Source organism: Odontesthes bonariensis, chromosome 10, assembly GCF_027942865.1.
Source record: "Odontesthes bonariensis isolate fOdoBon6 chromosome 10, fOdoBon6.hap1, whole genome shotgun sequence".
NCBI classification, from domain to species: Eukaryota; Metazoa; Chordata; class Actinopteri; order Atheriniformes; family Atherinopsidae; genus Odontesthes; species Odontesthes bonariensis.
The window spans coordinates 24,595,040-24,616,947 of record NC_134515.1 but is presented as its reverse complement, the minus strand read 5'-3'; the positions used below and the strand labels follow the sequence as shown (position 1 = coordinate 24,616,947).

Genomic DNA, 21,908 nt, shown 5'->3' with positions numbered 1-21,908 from the left:
CTCTTGGTCATGGTCAGGCCCTGTGGCCTCTTGGTCATGGTCAGGCCCTGTGGCCTCTTGGTCATGGTCAGGCCCTGTGGCCTCTTGGTCATGGTCAGGCCCTGTGGCCTCTTGGTCATGGTCAGGCCCTGTGGCCTCTATAGCTGGGGCCAGCTCTGGAACGGCTGGGGCCAGCTCTGGGACGGCTGGGGCCAGCTCTGGGACGGCTGGGGCCAGCTCTGGGACGGCTGGGGCCAGCTCTGGGACGGCTGGGGCCAGCTCTGGGACGGCTGGGGCCAGCTCTGGGACGGCTGGGGCCAGCTCTGGGACGGCTGAGTCTCTGGTGACTGTGGCTGAGGAGAAGCTGTACAGCATGGTTACCTCGTATGGCTCCAAGCCAAAAATGTCCTGGGTAGCTGAGCGCTGCACGCTCATGACCTCCGCCCAGATGTCTGCCACAGCCGGCAAGTGCTGGAGGACCTGCTTCCTCAAAAAGAAGTCCACCAGGTCATCAGCCACGTTCAGCTGCTGCCAGGCGGTGTCGTCCCGTGCCAAGCAGGCCCAGAACCTCCCGACCAGCCTCCAAAAAACGTCCTCGTCCGCCGCGTCCATTTCTGGCCGGATCTTTCTGTCAGGTTGTGGTGTAGAAGGGGAGGACACGGATGCGGACTTACAAAGAAAAGGGTGATTTATTAACAAAAAACAAAGTACAAAACAAAAGGCGCGGCAAAGCCGGATTCAGAACACGTGACTGTGGAAAAACAAAAACACTTGGCAGGGCATAGAATAAATAGGTACTTAACTTGGACGAAAACTTGGCGTGGAAACATGGCGTGGAAACATGACGTGGAAACTAACAGCAACACAGTAACAGTACCAGTGACATCAACAAAGATCCGGCAAACTGAAAGGGGAGGCAGGAAACTAAATAGGGATTGAGTGATTAAGTGAGTGGGTGCAGCTGGTGGGGAATGAACAGGTGAGGGGAATGAACTAATGGCCTGAGTGAGGGAAGTGAAGGGAAAACTAAACATGGACTGAGAAGAAACATAACCTAAACATGAAAACTAAAAACATGAGTCTCTGGGCGTGACATTTCTGTGTAGGAAAGCTCATAAAACCTGTGTAAAAGTGCACTGACCCCCCCCTTTTTTAAATTTTTATTTATTTATTTATTTTTTTAATTCGAGCTTACTTTTCTTTTTTGAGCCCCGACACAATCTTTTCTTTAAACTGAGCAGTTTGCGACTTTCTGCACATCTTACTGACTAACCATACAAAAATCGCACTGTTTTCAGGCTTAGCAGTTATGAAAAAGTCTGCTTCTTTGCAGACCCCTACATCAATGAATACTTACCCAGGAATCCATTTTGATGGCACTGTAAGGCAACTAGAGTGATACCATCTCAGAGTGCATACTGTACATTCTTTAGCATAGATGGCTTCAGTGTAACTGACAAACAAATCCTACAGCCGTGTCCATGCTCTGCCTAAAGATGAGATTAAGCAGACTTCAGTAGCTGACGGGGAGGTCGCTAATATAAAATGATTTAGCAGCTCAAAGCTTGCTTTATTTAGCCTTAAATCTTCTGGTGAATTAGCTGGGCTGATGGTTATCTCTTCATGGTAAAGATAAAATAAATAAACTTAAATAAACTGTAAGCAGTAAGGGTGATGTGATCCTGGCACGTGACTTCAACACTCTGTTTTGCAGTTACATGCTATATAGTCCAGAAAAGTTCCCAGAACTAATATTTTAAACTTACACGGTCCCGCAGCTGCTTGGGGAAACACTGTTGTGACGTCTTATTCTACTTTGTCTGTGTTGTAAGAGCCGTGGAGCTAATAGAGCTCAGCACACTGATGTAGTGGGTGGCAGCGGTGTGGAACATGGCTTTAAGGATTGCTTCCTGCTAATGTCACTATCCATTTTCCTGTCCCCGCTGTCCACTATTTATTTCTGTGTGTGTGTGTGTGTGTATACACATGTGTGCTTATCCTTGCCTGGGCAGTTCTAAACACTGGCATGTTATACCTGAGTCTTTTTTTCCCCCTTATACAACACAAGCATGATAAGAATGCTCGCACATACCTGTACATAAACGGTAAACGGTATGTTTTGCATATCGGTTTAGATGGGGAAGGTAATATTGAGTCGCATGTAAATAGCTCACATCCCTTGAAGCAACTATGAAATTATTTTCAGTGATACACTTTGACTGTTGTGTTTTTGTGACAGACTTTATGTTCTTTTCCTGTTGGGGGCTGCATTTATATCCATGTGTGTGTCTCGCCATGCAGTGAACAACACATTCGTCTTCAGTACACGTGGCCTCTGAATAATGGAGGTGAGGAGAGTGTGACCGGGACTTACGGAACACTCTGAATTGAGGGTTAACAAAAGCAGCATGACTTCTAAAAGATGACGGCACAGGTGACGATAGGAGGCAAGAGACTGAGAAAGCAAAAAAGTGCAACGCCTAAAGGGAGAGCTGCAGTGTTCATTGCCTTAAAACGCTTCAAGCGGTCCTTTTCTGTGCTCACCGTGTCCTCTTTAAGAGCTGTTTCAGGCATACATCAGACTATGTGTTGCATCTGTGCAAGTAAAGAGCACTCTGGGATAACCCAGCCCAACTTGGGACCCAGCCCTCTATTGCTCAGCTCGTCTCTGTAGAAAGAGTTCTCTGCAGAACTGAATTATTCATGGGGCTTCAGAAGAGTGCAGTGAAAATCCCCACCCCCCACATACTTGCACACAAAACCTAATATGCCACATTCTCACACACTCGCCATGCCTTATCATCATGTCCCTCCACTTCTGTACACATTTTGCAGGCTTAATTTAGGTTCCATTCCAAAAGAGTTAACTTTGGTTAAGGATTGCATAGATGAGATCCCACTGGGTTGTGTTCATATGATTCCTCCACCAGTGTCGCCAGTCTCTGTGAGGGGTGGGGTGTTGCTTATTGTTAGTGCTCTGCATTGAGTGTGTTTGTGTCTGTTATGCAAGGTGTCAATGTTGTCTTTTATTTATATATATATAAAAGATGTTGCAAAAAATAAACTCAACTTAAGCAATGTGCTGCCGGAGTGGGGTCACTGTTGTAGTGAAAAGCAGAGCAACAGCAGTGAGAGGTTGGGGTTACTGAGGATGTTTCTGCGTATGTGGGGAATATATGGTGTTGGAGAAGGGAGTGGTTGATGCGAGGGGTGCAGAGAAAGGGATGGGTTGCAGATGTAGGGGGAGGGGAGAAAGAAGCTAAAGGTATTGGTTGGGAGAGTAAGCGCGCATACGAAGGAGACTGAGAAAAATGGAAGAGATCAGTGACATAACCTTAAGCTGCAGCGTGTTGTGGGTGTGACCATGCTTACATCTGGGTTCATTGTCTCATTGTTTATCACCCCTCTATCTCTGCTGTACGTGACATACATGTGTATGTTAAATGTCATGCACATACAAAATATTCAGGCTGAACTTTTGTCCGTCACTCATCAGGATGTTTTTCTTCTTCCACATACTGACAACAAACTGAGCTTTGATTATACATATGTTCTAATTAGAGGTGTGTGTATGTGGACTGATGCACACCTTCTCTCTCACTATATCACTTCTTTCCACTTGCAAAAGCACCCCCCGATAAGCATTTATTGTTGCGACTCAATATTGAGCATTTCTTTTGCATGTATCATTTCCTTTAGGACCGTAAGCTGTCCAAAATGGAACGTCAGCGCTTTAAGGAGGAGGCAGAGATGTTGAAGGGTCTTCAACATCCCAACATTGTTCGTTTCTATGACTTCTGGGAATCACTTGTTAAAGGAAAGAAGTGCATTGTTTTAGTAACGGAGCTCATGACGTCAGGAACACTGAAAACGTACGTATTCTTGATCAAGATAAGTGTGTTCTATGCCTCTTTTAATTGTCACGTTAACCCCTCTCCCTTTCCTTCATGCAGCTACCTAAAGCGTTTCAAGGTGATGAAGCCCAAAGTGCTGAGAAGCTGGTGTAGACAGATCCTGAAAGGCCTTCACTTTCTTCACACCAGGACACCTCCTATCATCCACAGGGACCTCAAATGTGACAACATTTTTATAACTGGACCTACAGGGTCAGTCAAGATTGGGGACTTAGGATTGGCAACACTTAAAGCGGCTTCATTTGCAAAGAGCGTCATCGGTATGAGACTTAAGCATGAGACTTAACTGTGTGGTTTTGCGGATTCATGATTCATTCGGGTCATTGGGCACTCTCTCTCTCTCTTTCTGTAGGTACTCCAGAGTTCATGGCTCCAGAGATGTATGAGGAGCATTATGACGAGGCCGTGGACGTCTACGCCTTTGGCATGTGTATGCTCGAGATGGCCACCTCAGAATATCCCTACTCCGAGTGTCAAAATGCTGCTCAGATTTACCGCAAAGTGACGAGTGTGAGTCCACCTGCCATTCAGTTTGCAATAATCAAAGTCTCTGGCCAGGATCAACCCAGTAGTCCTGCAGTTGTTTCTTTGCATATATTCAGGGATTAGAAGAAGGAAAAAAAAGTCGGATTAAATTACAAATTGAGGTAATTATTTGATTCCAAAAAGGACATTTTGTGCTGGGTGGTTTTAGGTTGCAGTTTCATCCTACTGATGTGTCCTGATGCTGAAAATTCTTGGAAGATGTTTATAGAGATAAGCTGAGTGATAATATAATACAAACTAGAAGGGTATTTAGAGTGCAGGTGTTCTGCCATGACCAATACTGGATCTGGTGAGTTTAAGGTTCAGTTTGGAAGGATTTTCAACATGAATTAAACGGCAAACAATGGTTTATCAGAGTATATAAAAGTACAATGCTGCCCATACTGAAGAATGGCCACATTCTCTGTATGTTGTGGTTCAAGCTTCACTGTTCTGTTTTCCTGGCTGCGTATCCACATCATTGCCATGTTTATCGGAAACATTGGTTCATGTTGCTCCATCTTTGTGAAATTAATCTTGGTAGGGATTTGTTTTATTTATTTATTTATTTTTTGTTATCCTACTACCAAACTGGACTGAACACATACCATCAGCTCTGCTCCTGCATTGTCTACAGAAGAAATGATGCAATAACTAAACAAAGGGGTCCCACTAATGGCTCATTAGCGTTCATCAGTACTGCGTACAACTTTCCAATCCATTTTATATAAAAACTTTCACAGATTGAAATTCCTCCTTCAGTTCAATATAGCTCTATAATGTGGATACAAAAACTGCCAGCAAAACATTAATTAACCTTGCTGATGGCATTTATTTAGTATCAACGTGAGTTCATGCTTTGTGAACTTGTGAAATTGGATTTTTTTAGTCATTTCACACAGTAACTGTTTCAGGGAGTTTGTCAGAACACAGGATCTGCTTTGGTTTCACGTAGACTGATCCTCAGTCTTAAGCCCCTTTCACACTGCGACCCGCTACCTTAGCGGGTCCAAATTGCACCTTCGACCCGCGTCGAGCAATGTGAACGCTTGGCGTGTTGGTGACCCGTGTCGCCTGAAGCTGAGTTCAGGGGGCGTTGCCTAGTGGCAGAGCGTCACACGAAACACATAAAATGCTGGGCATGTACAATGACGTAGGCACAAGCCATGCGTCGGAGGTAGGGTTAAATACACCTTGAGGACTCGTTTTTGCAATTGTATATGCAGTTCATGGAGATGTTATTTTACGGGGTGTGGATGGTTACAACGTGGGATGCCGCCGAAGAACACATGCGGAGAATACAAGAGAACTATAGTCCCCGAAATGTGGCGGTAAATAACGTCCTCTGCTCGGAGGCTGAGGAGCTCGCAGACCTCCTTGTCTCCCCAGTTGGCCATATTAAAAAATGTCTCCAACTTGATGTAGGCTAAAACAGAGTAAAACTTGTCCTCACCTGTCGCTGTTGTTCTGAATCAGCTGTCCATTCTGTCTTTTAAACTCCTCACGTCACGCCACGCCCACGTCCAACCCGCGTCGATTGCGTTCACACCAAACTCGGCTCGGCAAAAAGACTAGGGTCCGACGCGGGTCGAAAGGCGAGTCGAGTTGACGTGGCTGCCCGGGTCGGCAGTGTGAACGCAACAGCGGACACGCTAAATTCGCGGATTAAACGCGGGTTATTCGGCAGTGTGAAAGGGGCTTTAGATTCCCAGGTGGAGAGGGTTCCACAGAGGGTTGTAGAGATGCCATTTACCTTTGTCTTCCTCTCCTGGTAAAGCATACCTCCAACTATAATCTGATTAGGGGTGTCTGAAGTCATGATAGACTTCCTGATTTGATGAGAAGTATTGATTTTATTTTATTTTTTTTTCTTCCCTCCCCCCGTCTTGGGACTTGTCGAGGTTGGACAATAAAAGATGACCGTCTCACTTGCCGGTAATGCCGAGGGGCTCTGATCCCCTATCGATGGTTATAAATTACGTGAGCAGCTGTCTCTAGGTGCTGCTTCTGCATACCACTGCAGGGGATTAATAGGAAATTGATCAAAAAGAAATTCTAATACCGTTACACTATTCATGAATGGAGACAGTATCCAGCTGCATAATTCTGAGGAAGTCATTTAGAAGAGGTTATACTTGCCGTGTAAATCTATACGTTGGATTCAGAGAAAGGCCTGTTTCAAGAATTGATGATTTAACAGATTTTAAAAAGTGCCACATTTGACGCTTCAAAAGAATAAAAATGTACCTTTTTTTTAAAAAAACAAACAAACAAAAAAAAAACTTTTAAATTGGAGAGACGTTTTGACTTGGTACAACATGAAAACTCCAACAAATGGCTGATTTCTTTTGGAGTGCTGCTGTAAACGGTGAACCAGCATGCGCAAGAGCAGGGCAGGACCGTCCTCGAGTGGCATGAAGTTATCAGTGCTGCTGCGCATTTGCTGCTCTGACGTGTTGCTTGTACAATAAGAGCATGGCGCTCAAAAGCAGCATTGATATTCTATGCCATCTGCTCTCACTACTGGGCTTTTTCTGTGCTTGTTGTGATCATTTCCGTTTTACAAATCGCACAAGTTCCACTCACGGGGATTTTTCCCCGTTTGATTGGGTTCCTTATAAGTATCGACTGTGATTCAACCAGCGCCTTGCTGAAAAGTCTAGAGGCTTTCAACTGGGAGCATTTGCAGCAGCAGAACAAAAAAAAGCAAAGCGATCTGGAAAAGAGGCATTCATTAGAAGTGGAAATGCTAAAAAGCCTGTTTGAGAGCTTTCTATGCATGATTTTATGCTCTTTGGAGTCTGGTATGAATTATAGCTTATAATTATGTATATGAATGTAAATTATCTGACTAATTATAACTGACCAGAGGGTGTGACTGGGATACTTAAAGATAAAACTGTTAAGGGCTGGGCATCAAGGAAATAAGCCAAAAAAAGCCAAAACACAAGCCCACCCACACACTCAATATTTGTCATCGGCTCAGTATCCTCTGATTGTGCGTTTAGCGTTTTGTTTATATTTCCATCTCCTCAGGGAGTGAAGCCAGCCAGCTACAACAAGGTCATGGATCCTGAAATTAAGGAGATCATTGGGGAATGTATCTGCCAAAAGAAAGCGGAGCGGTGAGTGACTGCCCCCCTTTATTGTCCAGTGTCCAGCCAAAAAAGCCCCGCAAGGTGCCCTCTTATCTTTCATGCCTTGTCTCGCCTCCCCTGCTTCATTGCGGTGGCGCTGACAGTTGGAATCTCAGCAGCACTGCGGTCTCCCTCTATATCTGCAGGGAGTCTTTTTAGATCTGTTATATAATGACTTTGTGTTGTGACTTTGGAAATTGACCTTGACTAGCTTCTGGAGACTATTATTTATTTAATAAGTCATTGCAGGGTAGCACAGGTAATAATCGCAGTTACTAAGTCTAAGTCAAAATATGTGATGGAGATAGCAACACTTGACATTACAGTAAGTTAAGTGGCAGCACTGTGTCTGTATCTCTTCCGTGACTGAGTCTGAGCTTCCCTGTTCTTTCTCCCAGCTACACCATCAAGGACCTGTTGAACCACGCTTTCTTTGCCGAGGACACGGGCGTGAGGGTGGAGCTAGCAGAGGAGGACGATGGACAGAAGGCCTCCATCGCTCTCAAACTGTGGGTGGAGGACCACAAAAAGTTAAAAGGAAAGTACAAGGAGAGTGGAGCCATCGAGTTCACTTTTGACTTGGAGAAGGAGGTTCCGGAGGTTGTGGCACAAGAGATGGTGAGTAAATTATTCATAGTCACAGTCATACCCTGCTGAAAACAGCTTGCTCATTTGAGAAAAAATAGTGGTAGAGAGAATACTGTGACATAATTACCATTGTTTTGTGTGTCATGTAGAAAAAAGCGACCATTTCAAAATGCGCTGTGTTCCTCTGTTTAAGGACTTAGTTTGAACCGCTGCTAATTACAGTTTATCATGCTTTGCGTGTCTTGGGGGCTAAATGTGTTCAAGCTGAGGCAGTGTTCATATCTTGCTGGATTTCTGCAGAACACAGTATACAGTCATTTAGTTTTGAGCTTTTGGTTGTTGTTTTTTTTTTTTTGTTTTTTGCTTTTGTTTACATGGTTATCATAAGTGTGGCTCAGCAGATGACATCCTCACAGGACCAGACATAAAAATTTGATGCGGAATAAAGCCACTCTTGAGAAGTTTCTGAACCTTTAAACTATGTGCTTCTGACTTGTTTTGGTGATCAACTTTTGTTTAGCACATTCCTGGGCCTGAGATGCCACAGTATGCGACTTTGGTTTTGGTTTTCATCCATAACTCTCAGCGTTTGTCATCATCATTAAAATGTCCTTTACACAGTTATTGGAGTAATTCTGTTGGGATAACTTCAGACAAAAAACGTGAACATTGAGTTTTGCTAAAATATGCTCTGTTTAGGAGAAAAACATGTCAACGGCAGCCATATAACCAACTTGCATGACCACTGTCTTCGTTTCATTGAGTCTCCCAAACATCTGGTGGGTGTCTACTTTCCTCTGCTCAAATCGTCCGTGTCATTTCAGCCCCGATCATGCAGGATGATATTAGACAAAGAGTCCAACATGCCCCTGTGTCACACCATAATAACCCTAACCACATCTAACATGAAAGGAACTCTGATCTCCTTTTGAGTTATTAAATCTGTTTTCTTTGCAAAATATGATGAATTACTTTACTCTATGTTTTAATTGCATTTTACACCATACTGAATTCTATTCTGTTTGGATATATTTAGTTCTAACATAATTCTCTGTAGTGTTTTTATTTTACAGATAGAAAATCGGGTATTGTGTGTATATTCTGCATCTTTATGTGGAGAAGACAAATTCTAGCCAGTTCTGTTGTGAGCAATGAACCAAGCTGCTGACGGAGAATTATTCCCCACAGCCCTGACCTCTTTAAATAGATTTTCTGTTCTTTCCTTTTTTGTTCTTTTTTTCCTTTCCTTGCTCTCTCTGTCTGCCGCTCACACTCCCCCATTTTTAATGCACCCTCTCTTCTCTCACATACTCGGTGCTAAAAATATCCTGAAAATTCATTCCCCCTCTTTTTTTTTTCTTTTTCTTTTTTTTTTTTTTTTTTTTGTCAGGTGGAGTCTGGTTTTTTCCAGGAGAGTGACGCTAAGACGGTGGGAAAGTCGATCAAGGACCGCGTTGCACTGATCAAATGGAGAAGAGGGAGAGCAGCCTCTATTGCAGTTCCAGTGGATCAGACTGAAGGAGGACACAGGATCAAGATGGCACCATCTGAGGGCCCCTCTGTTGGGGTGCCACATGTAGGACAGCCCCTTTTGCTGGAACCAGAAGAGCTAGAGGTGGACCAGCACACCAGACTGCATAACCTGCCAACCAGTGCCACCTCAGTGACATGTAAGAGATTCTGTTCTTTGTCACTCAGAACACCCATCTAAATCTTTGACTTTTTTTGTTGAGTACATAATTTGTGTATCTGCAGCAGACAGCACACTTGACAGTGGTGTGGGCTCCACTGTGTACTCAGATTCCCACAGCAGTCAGCAGAGTGTCCTCTACCTGTCCCTGCTGGAACCTATTGCTATGGCAACACAACAGGTCTGTATCAGGAGCTTACACATCGTAGTAGACTATGTACATTTAGATTTATTAAGATATGCTCGCACACAAGCACATATGCACATACACTTCCAGACTCGCCGGGATACTCATGACCTCTGAGCTGAACACTGCGTTGTCAAACTAAAGCAGTCGACATGCATACACACTTCATGGGCATGTGCAGATTAGTCCTCCAACGTGAATGCAAATGTACGCATAAGTTTGTTTGTCCTCATTTCTTCATGATATTTTTTTGGTTATACCCTGTTCATTTGAGTAACATGTTTTGCTTTTGGCTTGTTCCTTGATCAGTGCCAGAGTGGTAGCTCTTATCTGACTGAAAGACCTCATTCCTGTGAAAATGGTGAAGTCTGGGGGGCAAGACTGAGCCCGCCGCACAGGACTCGATTGGGAACTGCAGGACGGAGGGGAAGTGCCCCTGTTATTGATACTCAAAGGGCAGCCCACATTGCTCAACTCCATGCTCGTATTCAGTCTCAGAGATCAATCAGTCCCACCCCCGTGGTAACAGAGACCCAGTTGGAGCTCAGCCCCACAGAGCCACACTCTGAGACCAAGGATGGGGTTCCCTCCCAGAGGTCTGTGCCATTGCTGCAAATCTCCCCTGTTTCTCCACCTTCTGAGTTTCGCCGCCTTAGTGATACCTGCATCAGATCGTCCTCAGAGCCCAACAGTGAGAAATTAGCTGTCCCTATGCCAAGTGGACGCAGACACTCTGACCTCAGTAGTCTTCTGAGTCTAACATCAAATCACAAACACCTTTCTGCATTGCATAGAAGTCCCATGTGCCAGGCCTGCCTCTGTGTGCTTCTGTTAAAGTCACAAGATGGGAACCACCATCACCCATCTGTCATGCAGAAACATCATTGTCCATGTGACTTAAGACGCCACTCGGTATCAGGTGGAAAAATGAGCACCACTGGTCACGGACAACCAAAAGGTTCAAGTGATTATTCAAACTTCTCCATGCTGCAGCAGTCCCTCTTTAATATAATCAGCCGCAGACCAGCTCCTTGTCACACCACATCCAGCCACACCTCCGCGTCGCACTCCTCCGCAGCCCAGAGACCCACCCACGCTGATGGAGACTGTGGCCTCAGGAGTCACCCCCAGTTTGGCAGTTTTTTTGAGGACCGAGAATCTCTCCAGGAGTGTGAGGATGAATACTTTTCCAGAGAGCAGACAACTACCACTGCTGTGGGAGTGGTAGGTCACAGTAGCAAACAAGTTGCTTTAGTTTCCTGTTTTGGAGCCAACACTTGCTTCGCAGATTTCTCCCAACCTGTAGGATATGTAGCTTGATTCTGCATGGAGCTGGCCCGATCTCCTGCCGTAGTCTCGTTGCCTTCAAAGACCTTGTGCACTGACCATCTTCTAAATTAGAAGCTTGCTACTGTCGGGGGAGAATGGTGCAACCTCTAACAGACTACATTTCCCTTCTGATTAACCTTAACCAACCCTTTCTACAACCGAGCTAGAACATGTTCCTTTCTGCTTTGCTGGGCTAATGCAACAGCTGGCTTTCTCCTTAGCTTGCCATGGATGGACGTTTCAAGGAGAAGGGGGGGGCGTTTTTGATTTCCATCCTTTTGGTCTTTCCCATTTCTCCTTTGTGTCCAGCTCATACCTGTCAATGCCTGCTCAATGTTGAAACAGATGTTTCATCAACTTAGTTTTAGTCCTCATCCTTTCATTATACTTACATCTGGTGTTAGTTGATGCCAATGATACATGTGGCTTTTGTGAGATTTTTATCATTATCCAGAAAATAAATGCATTCCTATTAGAGTCTAACTTGAAATTCTCTCTTCGGTCTTCAGGCCAATTCTGCAGGTCACCAGAATCAACCATCTGTCCAGGGTCTGCCCTCCTCAAGCACAGCTGTACACGCACCACAGCAGTACGTTCAGCATGAACACAGCTACCCTGCTGCTCTATATGTTGGTCAGCACAGTGCTGCAACACCAGCTCCAGCCAGTCTATGCTTGATAAACGTTCAGCATCAAACTCAAGCTGCAGTAAATATTGCAACATCAGCATTGCCACAACATGTTGCACAGAGCTACCAGGCTGCAGGACACCAACAGCAGCAGGCAACAGCAGCAAGCTCTTTGACTTTTCCTTTGCAAATCCAGCAAAGTTCTGGGCACCCTGTGGCATCAGCTCAGCAGCAGGCTCAGTCTGCAACAGGATACGCTGCGTCAGTTCAGCATCGAACTGCAGCAACCACCGTGCCAGCACAGCAGCCACCCCAAAGCTGTCCTCTTACATCAGGTGCCCCAGCCATGACAGCCACTATCCAGTGTCAGTCTGCACATGCTCCTAGCACACTTCAGCAGGCTCAAGTCTCAGTGAAACATCCCAGTCAGCAGCCTGCTCAGAACCTCCCCACACCAGCACTTTACCCTGTACCCTCAACACAAAATCCTCAATCGGGTGTACAACAGACACTAAATGCTGGACAGACTTATAACCAGCATAACCAGGAAACGTTGCATAACCTACACAATCAAATGGCACCACAGCACACCCCCCAATCTCAAAGTCTTCAGTGTCCTTCACAGCAACAACACACTGCAACTCCTCAGCAACACAGTCAAAACGTCATGCAGACCACAGTTTCACTACACAGCCAGGATGTGTCCCAGTCTCAGCCCCATCCAACAGCAACTCCATTTGTACAGGTTGCCACCGAACATCAAAGTTACTTCACACCAGGTCAACCCGATGCCGTCTCTCAGAGTTATGCACATACTGCCCCCCAGCAGACTGCAACAGGCCAGAACCAGTACCCGTTGACACAGTCTGTTGCTGTAACACAGGGTTACGGAGGAACTAACCAGGTGGTAACTCCTCAGAACTTCCCTGTTGCTTCCCAGCAAGGCCACGCTGCACATATTACCCAGCAGGTGAGTTTCCTGTGTGACGATCATAATACAGCACATTCTAGTGCTTTTTTTTTTTTTCTCCCATACTGATGACCAGTTGTTTTTTTTGTTTTTTTTCTTCCCATAAGTTTCAATGCTATCTTTGCTTCATTTCGGCCTTACATTAGATCTCCCTCTTTTGTCTTAGCACACTTCATCAATGTGGGAAAATAATATATATTGTTAGAATTGTCAGTTTGATACTACTCGCCTGGTACTGTGATACTGTGTTGCCTGGTTGTGTTGTAATTCGGCTGAAATGGAAACAGTTGTGTTGGTGAACAGTAAGTGAATGAAAAATCGAACAATAAACAGGAGTTTCCTCAGATGCCTGCCAGCTGGGAGATAATGGAAACAGTAATGAAAGCAATAACCGTGGCTTTTAGTCTCTGGATGCTTTACCCCTCCCAGGCTTGCGTGCTCTGTTTGGTTGTGCAAAGATTCAGATGAGGTCCAGACATAAGAATAGGAAGGAAAATGACCAAACTGGTCTTGTTCAAGAACAGGAAATCAGTTGAAATGAGGGATGAAAGTGCGAACCTTGCAATCAATCTTTTTTGTATGTTTTGTCCTGAAGAATAATCTCACTGGTCAGACCATTTCACAGCTTGGACAAGATGGACAAAGCCATGGGCAGAATCTCAACCAGTCAGCTTCCAGTGCACTAAACCAGGCACTTCCTCCTCAGCAGCCAATGGCTCAGACTGTCCACCAACAACTCCAACCTCTGCAGATTTCCACCTCACTCCAACAATCACAATTATCCCAGGTATTGTCAGTTTGTAGTCAAATGTATACATTTTTTTATGTTTAAGGTAATGTATCAGCTTTTTCTTTTTTTTTTTCTTTTTTTTTTTATTGGCTTGCACTATATTTGAAGACCAATAACAAGAGTTGGAAGATATTTTAACGCATCGTCCCTCTTCATTTAAACTTTCTAGATTATATGATTTTCCTCTCTCTTCCTGTTTCCTTCAGTTTCCTTCACAGTATCCCACAGTCCAGGTGAAGACAACTGTGACTGACTGTGACTCTTCCTACCCTCAGTCCTACACTGATCCTCACCTTTCAGTCTCCTCTTCCCTAAATCACGTCTTTCTTTCTCCTGGACATGCGCTCCCTGTCACTCCCTCGGTCTCTCCTCTGTCTCCCCTGCACGTTGAAAACGCATTAGCTTCACCCATCCCAGTGTCCTTCATGCCATCCTCCTCACATATGCTGGGGAGGGTGGAATCCACATCCCCACAGCACCAACCCGCCATTGCTCTGCAGCAGATTGCTAAATCTGAAGCTTCTCATACACAATATGCATTTACATCAGCACTGGCTACCCACCCCATACACACACACATTGCGCCGTGCCTGAGCACTCAGACTCTGATACAGGTAATTATGCCAGCTGCAACAGAGCACATTTAGCGTGTTTGCTAAAAAGGTGTGGAGTGAATTTGATTGATTGTATGTTTAAGGTGGGTTTCTTTAGAGAACTTTTGATCACATGAATCTGTCGGATATTTCTTTAGCCAGTGTTACACATCACATAAATGTTTTGTTTTTGGAGTACCTGTACAGAACAAAGTTTGAGTTTGATGTGTCAGTCAGATCGAGTCATGCAAATACAAAAGTGTAGTCTTTGTTTATCCAATGTATTTTTAACATTCTGCTTCATAGATCTAGAATATTTTTTTCAAATCAAGAAAAAACATATTTAAATGGGATTTTGGATCTTTAACGATGATGCAACAACAACAAAACAATTGATTAGGTCTTTGTGTGTTATTGCAGGTTACTCAGCAAACCCACGGCAGCTATCCTGAGCCTGTCCCCAATGCTCAGCCCGTCCAGCCTGCTCAGCTCACACAACCTGCAGTCTTCTCCTCGCCGGTGCAGAATGGGGCAGACCTGCGCACAGCCACTGCAGCAACCCAGCTGGACAATATGAAGTCGTGCCAACTGCCCTTACAGGCCCAGAACCAGAGTTGGGTTCAAAGCCAAATTCCTGTGCTGCAATCCTCTGACTCACAGAGAGCTTCATCTGGGTCTGCCAGTTCCACTCTGCCTCAGCAGAAAAAGCTCAGTAATGTTGCAGGAGCTGCAGGTCAAGGTCCATCAGAGGTTAATGTTGAGGTATGGATGCATCCTTTACTGAATTACTTATAAGCTCTCTTTACTTGTGTTTTACTGTTCATAGTGCTCCACATAGATGCCAGCCTACTAATATGTGGCATCACTATACCTTGTTTAAAGTTGCTGTCAGAATATAATGTTTATTCAATACCAGCAGATGCAAGGCTCTTCTGTGTTTTTATTATTCTCTCTGGTTTATTTTTGGAATTTGTCATCTGTAGGATCAAGCTGCTGAGAAACACAGCAGCAGAGGACAGAGCTATGACAGGTAAGCTTATTTCTCCTCAGCTAAGACATTCATTTAGGGGGATCTCAGTGAGTTGTTAAATGTGCAAAAATCATTGAAAAAGCCTCCTTACTGAAGAACGGTGACATGTGTTGCTTTAAAGCAAATGGTCTTTCAATAGTTTTAGGACCTCTCAATTCAGAATGACATACAAAATGATGGAACAGCACTCGACTCATATGTCAGTGTTGTGAATGTAAAGTCGAGTTGTCTAAAGTTCCCTGTGAATTAAACTTGAACTGCATTTGGTAATCTTACAGGTGACCAGTTTTACTGCTCTTTCAGCAGACAGTTAATCTCCCACAAATCTATATGCCCGTTAAAGTCATGTGCAGGTCATGTGCAGCTCAGCATCACCCATGGCCATCACTCTCCTGGAATGCCTGTAGGATTCCAGGAGAGATAAACCATACAAAACCTTATAACTAAGCCTGATCAGCAAGGTAGAGTTAAAGACTCTACTCCTTCTTATTATAAGTTCTGTTATACCTAGAAGTTATGCGATAATAGACCTCCTTGTGCTTCTCAGTTCAGGAAGTAATTCCTTTTCATTTCTTCCTTATCTGATCAAACATATCTCCCTTTATCACTTTCCCACATTAAGGTATTTAGGGCATGTTTTGGACACGTTCGGGCATATTTTAGCCTCTTAGTTTCTGTTAAGTATTGCAAACAGCTGCGGGTACGTTTTAAACTTGAAACCTTAACCGTACAGCTGTCTATTATGTGTTCAGGTGTTAAGCTGACTACACCAAACTGATTTTACCGATTACTGTAACTTTCCCCAAAAACAGTGTCAACTCTGATGCCACATCAGGAAAGGAGATGAGCGACGGTTACGAAGGGACACACGGAGGCAAGGGTGACGGGAAAGTGCGTAAGCACCACCGCAGGTCCACGCGCACCCGTTCTCGGCAGGAGAAGATTAACAGACCTAAGCTCAGCATGCTCAACGTGGGTGACCTATATATTGTAACAAACACATGGCCCGTGTTAAAAAACAAAAAGAAAAGAAGAAAAAAATCCCAACAGTTAAAGTATTTTTTTTGCTCTTGTTGTAGGTGTGTAATACTGGGGATAAGATGGTAGAGTGTCAACTGGAGACCCATAACCATAAAATGGTCACTTTCAAATTTGACCTGGATGGAGATGCACCAGAAGAGATTGCTACTTACATGGTATGTCGGAGAAATGTGCTGCTGCCACATCAGTCGTTGCAGGAGGTTTTGGAAGTGTGGTGCCAAAGATTTAGTCTCAGATCTCAGTTCAGAAGCTCCCTGTTGGTTTCAGCTGCAATGCAGCAAAAAAAATAAGGAAGAAGAAAAAAAAAAATCTGTCTTTCTCCAAAACTTTCTCCCTTCTCTATTATTAGCTGAGCTATCTTATACTGAGTATGTTTAGTGCGAGATAGAAATTTAATGGTATAGCTACTCCTCCAACTCATTGTGGTCCAAGACATTTGCCAACCTGGTAAGCGTTCTGAGGACATTGAATTACATTTGGTGAAATAAAATTCTTAGAATTAAAAAATGGTTGATTAACTTCATTTCAAAGCCATAAACACTGTTATTTTAGGCTCTATTTATTCAGATGAAATGTTTCAATGTTTTCCTTCTCTCCACACTTCTCTTCAGGTGGAGAACGATTTCATTCTTCCCCTGGAAAAAGAGGTCTTTATTGAACAGCTGAAAGACATTGTGGATAAGGCTGAGGACATGCTGAGTGAGGACACAGAGGGTGAGAGGAACTCTGACCAGGGATGCAGCCCTAAACTGAGCGAAGGAGCCGGCGCACTGGGAACAGAGGTGAGAAAGGAGCTGTTGACAGTTAATAGCTGCAATGGTGCAATCTGTCTACGAGTGCTTCTGGCTTGGATACACCATCCTGACAGCACTCTCAAGATGACTTTGCTCGCAGCAATGCCAGAAAATTACCAGCCTTGCTGACGTGACACTTTTGAACCAACTGGATTTATTTCTTTCAGCTTATTGGCTTGTTGGGGTCAATCTTTTTAAACTTTTACAAATGTCTCATCAAACTGATGCACATGTAATCCACTCTCTCCTTTTCTTTAAAGACCTCAGAACCCCGCACCCCACAGCTGGTGTACCAACAAAATGGTAAGCTGTGAAAGTATCTACAGGGAATCAGAAGCACTCTCTCTTTTTTTTTTTTTTTTTTTTTTTTTTTCCCCTGCAGCTACATTCTCAATCATTGTAATGAAAGTAAATATTTTCTGTTTTTTTTAAAAAAAAAACAACTTTGTCCTTGACAGTCCTTCACACCGGTAAGCGCTGGTTTATCATTTGCCCTGTTGCTGAGACACCTGTGCAAGACAAAGATAATACTTCATCGCACACCGTCTCAGCTCAAGGTAAGCTGCACACTTCCTGTTACTGATGCTTGTGTATTAGTTTCTTTTAAGTTAACAGAAATTTTTGTGAGGATTTGTTTCACATCCAACCTGAGTTAATATTTATGATTAAAGGGATAGTTTGGGTTTTTCGAGTTAATCTTGTGTGACGTATATAAGTAGTTAGCACCTAGTTAGCGGTCAGAGCACTCTCTGTTTGGAGGAGCTGGTGGGTCTCCTACTGAAAGCACAGCGAAAAGTAGAGTAGATTTTCAGCATCTGGAGCAACTCATACCTGAAAAATTTCATAGCAGTTCAGCTTCACTGTTTGTTGTTTACGGTCACAATTTTCTCAACTGAAAAATATCCGTGTTGCTCTGCATAACTGCCTGCAGTGTGGCTGCAAGGTGTAACCTGCGGCTGATCAACCATGACTTGCAGCTTTGCAGCAAAAACAACAACTATGAGACAGTAATAATGACTGATTACGAAAATATTGAAACAAACCGTAAAAGTATGACTGCGTACTGTTTTTGCAGAAATAGTGCCTCAGAGGTAGATATCCAACACAACTCCTGGCAGACTTGGCTGATAACAAATGTCTTTCTTGCCATTGTTGGTGAAGACGCACATGTAATTGATTGATTGTGCTTCTGCGTGTTTTTTGTGTGGTTGGATCAGTTGTGTATATATAAGAGCAGGGGCTTGGGGCAGAGATGAAGTGCAGGATTTTACTCCAGCTGACTGAGGCTGATGGGGGAAGCCCAGCAATGATGTAACACTTTGGCAGACAAAGCAGCTAGCTCCTCTGCCTTGTAGCCTTAGCTGATTAACTCTGTCTGTTCTCATTCTTATTAACACTGATCTTTTCATTTCCTCAGAATATGAGAAGTCTGCATCATTGCCAGTCAGGGCCAACAGCAACGCAGCTGCTGTGACCACACCAGCCACCTCTTTATCTTCCCAAAGCCCATCCTCCTCCTCTTCTTTACCCACCTCGGTTCAACTTCCCGATCAAATCGCTGGCAAATCCCAGGTCCAGCAGACCCAGCCCAGTGTTAATAAGAATGCCCTTGCTGCTGTGAGCATTGACCTTCACAATTCCCTCCCGGCTGAAGAACCTTGCATTTCTGCTGTTTCTATGGTGACAGATATGCCATGCTGCGCTATTGTGCCACCTGTATCTCTGGATGTTAATATCACCGATCAAGGAGCAGGACCTGGTGCCTCATCACAAGCTAATCAACCAAATCAGAAAGCCAGCCCAACTGGAGAACTACCACCTCAGTTGGTCAGCCACCAGTCTGTGGTGCTGCAGCAGCCATATGCCACACCTATGCAGCCTGGCACAGTGATCTCCCAGCCTCAGAGTCCCGCACATCAAAGCTCCCAGTCATCCAGCCAGCAGCAGCAGTGTGGGGGACAGGGAGAGTCGGACAGTGAGGGGCCACGCAGGGTGGAGTTCGTTGATCGTACTATTAAGACTTTGGACGAGAAGCTCAGAAACCTGTTGTACCAGGACAACGCTCCCTCCCAGCCCTCAAGCACTGTGTCTGAACCTCATGCCTCCAGCACAGAAGGGCCCAGCTCCCCTGCAGTCTCGGACAGCCAGAGCACCGAGGCACCACTCGCAAAGAAAAAGGTGGAACAACTGGTAAGATGCACTGTTTTGTGCCTGTGAATGACAGAAATGTGAGCATTCGAATTAGGATTTGGAGCTGTATTGATGACCATATCAGTTGGCAATAAGTGTTTCCCAGCGCTGTACTGTTGAATTTGATCATGGGCTGTAAAAAGCACGATCTATACAGAGTTTAGAGGCAGCGGTGGATAACAAAATGACTGCAGATACCATGATGATTTATCTTCTCATGGGTGGCAGTACCACCTCTTCTTATTTTGTATGTAGGAATGATGCCAAATCATCCCTGGTTGTGACTCATCAAGCAGAGGATCACAACTAGCCTTACCCCACTGATGAAGTGTTTTTAATGTTGTGTCACAACCCAAATAAATGCAAACACCCACATGCACACACTTCTCTCTTTGTCTGTTAGCCACAGATTCCTGAGCGCGCAGATAGTGTGGGCACGTTAAGTGACTCTGCAGTGGCAGGTAGATAACTTTATCTATTTAATGCCCACATCACTTTATGGTTTGAAAATGGTTTTGTTTGTTCTGAAAGTTCCCATTACTGCTTCCGTAGCCTCTAACAGGATCTCAAAAAAAAGAGATGTGACTGCCAGCTCCAGCTCATACAGCTCCAAAAGCCGTTTTCAAGTAAGAAGCTACTTTCAAGCTCTTACAGAGAAAATCTGCTCAATATAAATGTCATTTGACCAAAATAAATTGCATTTTAGGTCATGACTTATGTCAGTGTTTGTTCTCTTTCCAGTTATTGCTTGATCTCTGCATTAGTCGATGATGTTTATAGGCTTAAACTTTGTTTATAAAAATGGGTTTCTCTGCCTTCCAGATCATCCCCACCCCACTGGATGTCATTTATCCTTCAGAGAAAACAAAGATGAGCACATGCTGTTCCACAGCACCCTCTAGTGGTTCTGGAGGGTCCCACAGCCATACCCAGGGCATGGCGAGGAAAGGGAAAGGCTGTGTGGCAGCTTGCAGGTCATCTGGGACTGCTGAGGCTGATGAGAATGCAGAAACCTCTGAACACCACAGTGGTAACCGTTACTCTGCCCCCCCAAACTTCTTCCAAGTCACCCCCACTTCCAGTCCTGAAGCCACCCCACGCCACATTCCTAGAGCCCAGACTATTGACAGTACAACCCATCATCACAGTAAAAACTCATCTCACCGCTACTCTGACTCAGCCGATGAGGACAGCAGCAGCATGGCGCTTCCCCCAGCTCACACCGCTCCCCCACCTCATACCCTGTCTGAGCACAGTGGAAGTGACCTTGTGAAGAGGGCAGTCGCATTCCTGCGGCGCTCTGGTAGAAGCAAAAGTGAACAGAGCTCTGATTCACCAAGCAGACAGCCTGTGGTAATGAATGGTCACACTCCCTCGCCCGCTGCAGGACATGCCCACTCATCTTACATCAGCAGTGATAATGACTCTGAGTTTGAGGATGCAGATATGAAGAAAGAACTACAGAAACTTCGAGAAAAGTAAAGTAACTTCCTCATACGTACAGTCAAATGCAGTTGCACATATATTGCAGTGTTCATAAGAACTATTTCAATGATTTAGCTGTTCCATGGAAGCCCAAACCCATCCATGCTTATTATTTTTCTTTGACCTCCAGATAACAAAGCTAATTTTGTTGTTATGGCAGTTTTTACTTGTCATTATCTTGGGCGAAGCTTGTTTTCTTGAAATAATGATTTCAATTATTTTAATATCGAGTCTTTTCTGTTATGGTCATCCGGACATCAGGAGTGCCCTGCCATTATGAACAGATTGGATCATCACAACCGTATCAACTAATTTAAGCTGAAAATGTCATAACATTATCTAGAGCAGAGCAAACCTGTAACTGGACATGTATTAATGCAAGAGGTTTAGCAGGATGTCAGAACATGTTTGATCCAGTTTTGTCCACTGACCTTAGCACCGACAGATTACTGTCTTTTCTTAGTATTCTTTGTAGCATTAATGACCAAATGGTTACACAAAACAAGATGCCATACAGTTCAGTTGTAATTTTATGTATCTTGGTTTATTTCTGATGGATTATGTGTTAATGACTTAGTAATTAGACTTGCTTCAGGAGATGCAGGATGTATTGTGGGCTTGGTATATGTCAGTAAGCCATTCACGACATTTGTAGCTTATTTCTCTGTTCTCTTCCTGTGACTGGTTAATAGACACATGAAGGAGATCTCTGAGCTGCAGGCATTCCAGAGGAGTGAGATTGAGCGTCTGTACAATGAGCTGGGAAAATCTCTGCCTCCCAATGTCAGCCTGCTTCATGCCGTTCCACCAACTGGCCGACGGCGCAGAACCAGCAAGCACAAGCTGAAAGCTGGAAAACTGCTCAACCCGATGGTGCAGCAGCTCAGAAATAATCTCAACGCCACCAGTGCTGAGAAGAAAGGTGTGTGGGTCGGGATGGTGGGGTGATAAGAGAATTTTCAATCAGAAAGGCATATTTTGTATTGGAAAACGCAATAGTTGGCATCAGTTTTTAGAAAGCTGTAGGAGTGTGTGAAT

At 44.3% G+C, this 21,908-nt stretch overlaps 1 protein-coding gene across 9 annotated transcripts in view; it reads left to right on the top strand.

The window, feature by feature from the left end:
- Positions 1-21,908, top strand: part of LOC142389765 (serine/threonine-protein kinase WNK2) — a 49,063-nt gene that overhangs the window by 19,166 nt on the left and 7,989 nt on the right. For 3 of the 9 annotated variants that reach the window (XM_075474834.1, XM_075474832.1, XM_075474827.1), the window contains exons 3-25: positions 3,679-3,851; positions 3,933-4,153; positions 4,246-4,403; positions 7,455-7,543; positions 7,954-8,173; positions 9,534-9,813; positions 9,899-10,014; positions 10,330-11,244; positions 11,859-12,947; positions 13,543-13,734; positions 13,944-14,351; positions 14,751-15,092; positions 15,314-15,360; positions 16,173-16,332; positions 16,440-16,556; positions 17,013-17,183; positions 17,456-17,498; positions 17,654-17,752; positions 18,613-19,385; positions 19,789-19,846; positions 19,938-20,011; positions 20,208-20,863; positions 21,563-21,792. In XM_075474834.1, coding sequence (XP_075330949.1) covers positions 3,679-3,851; positions 3,933-4,153; positions 4,246-4,403; positions 7,455-7,543; positions 7,954-8,173; positions 9,534-9,813; positions 9,899-10,014; positions 10,330-11,244; positions 11,859-12,947; positions 13,543-13,734; positions 13,944-14,351; positions 14,751-15,092; positions 15,314-15,360; positions 16,173-16,332; positions 16,440-16,556; positions 17,013-17,183; positions 17,456-17,498; positions 17,654-17,752; positions 18,613-19,385; positions 19,789-19,846; positions 19,938-20,011; positions 20,208-20,863; positions 21,563-21,792 — 6,631 coding nt within the window. The remainder of the gene's footprint in view (positions 1-3,678; positions 3,852-3,932; positions 4,154-4,245; positions 4,404-7,454; positions 7,544-7,953; positions 8,174-9,533; positions 9,814-9,898; positions 10,015-10,329; positions 11,245-11,858; positions 12,948-13,542; positions 13,735-13,943; positions 14,352-14,750; positions 15,093-15,313; positions 15,361-16,172; positions 16,333-16,439; positions 16,557-17,012; positions 17,184-17,455; positions 17,499-17,653; positions 17,753-18,612; positions 19,386-19,788; positions 19,847-19,937; positions 20,012-20,207; positions 20,864-21,562; positions 21,793-21,908) is intronic. The other 6 variants (XM_075474828.1, XM_075474831.1, XM_075474830.1 and 3 more) reach the window with 6 other exon arrangements.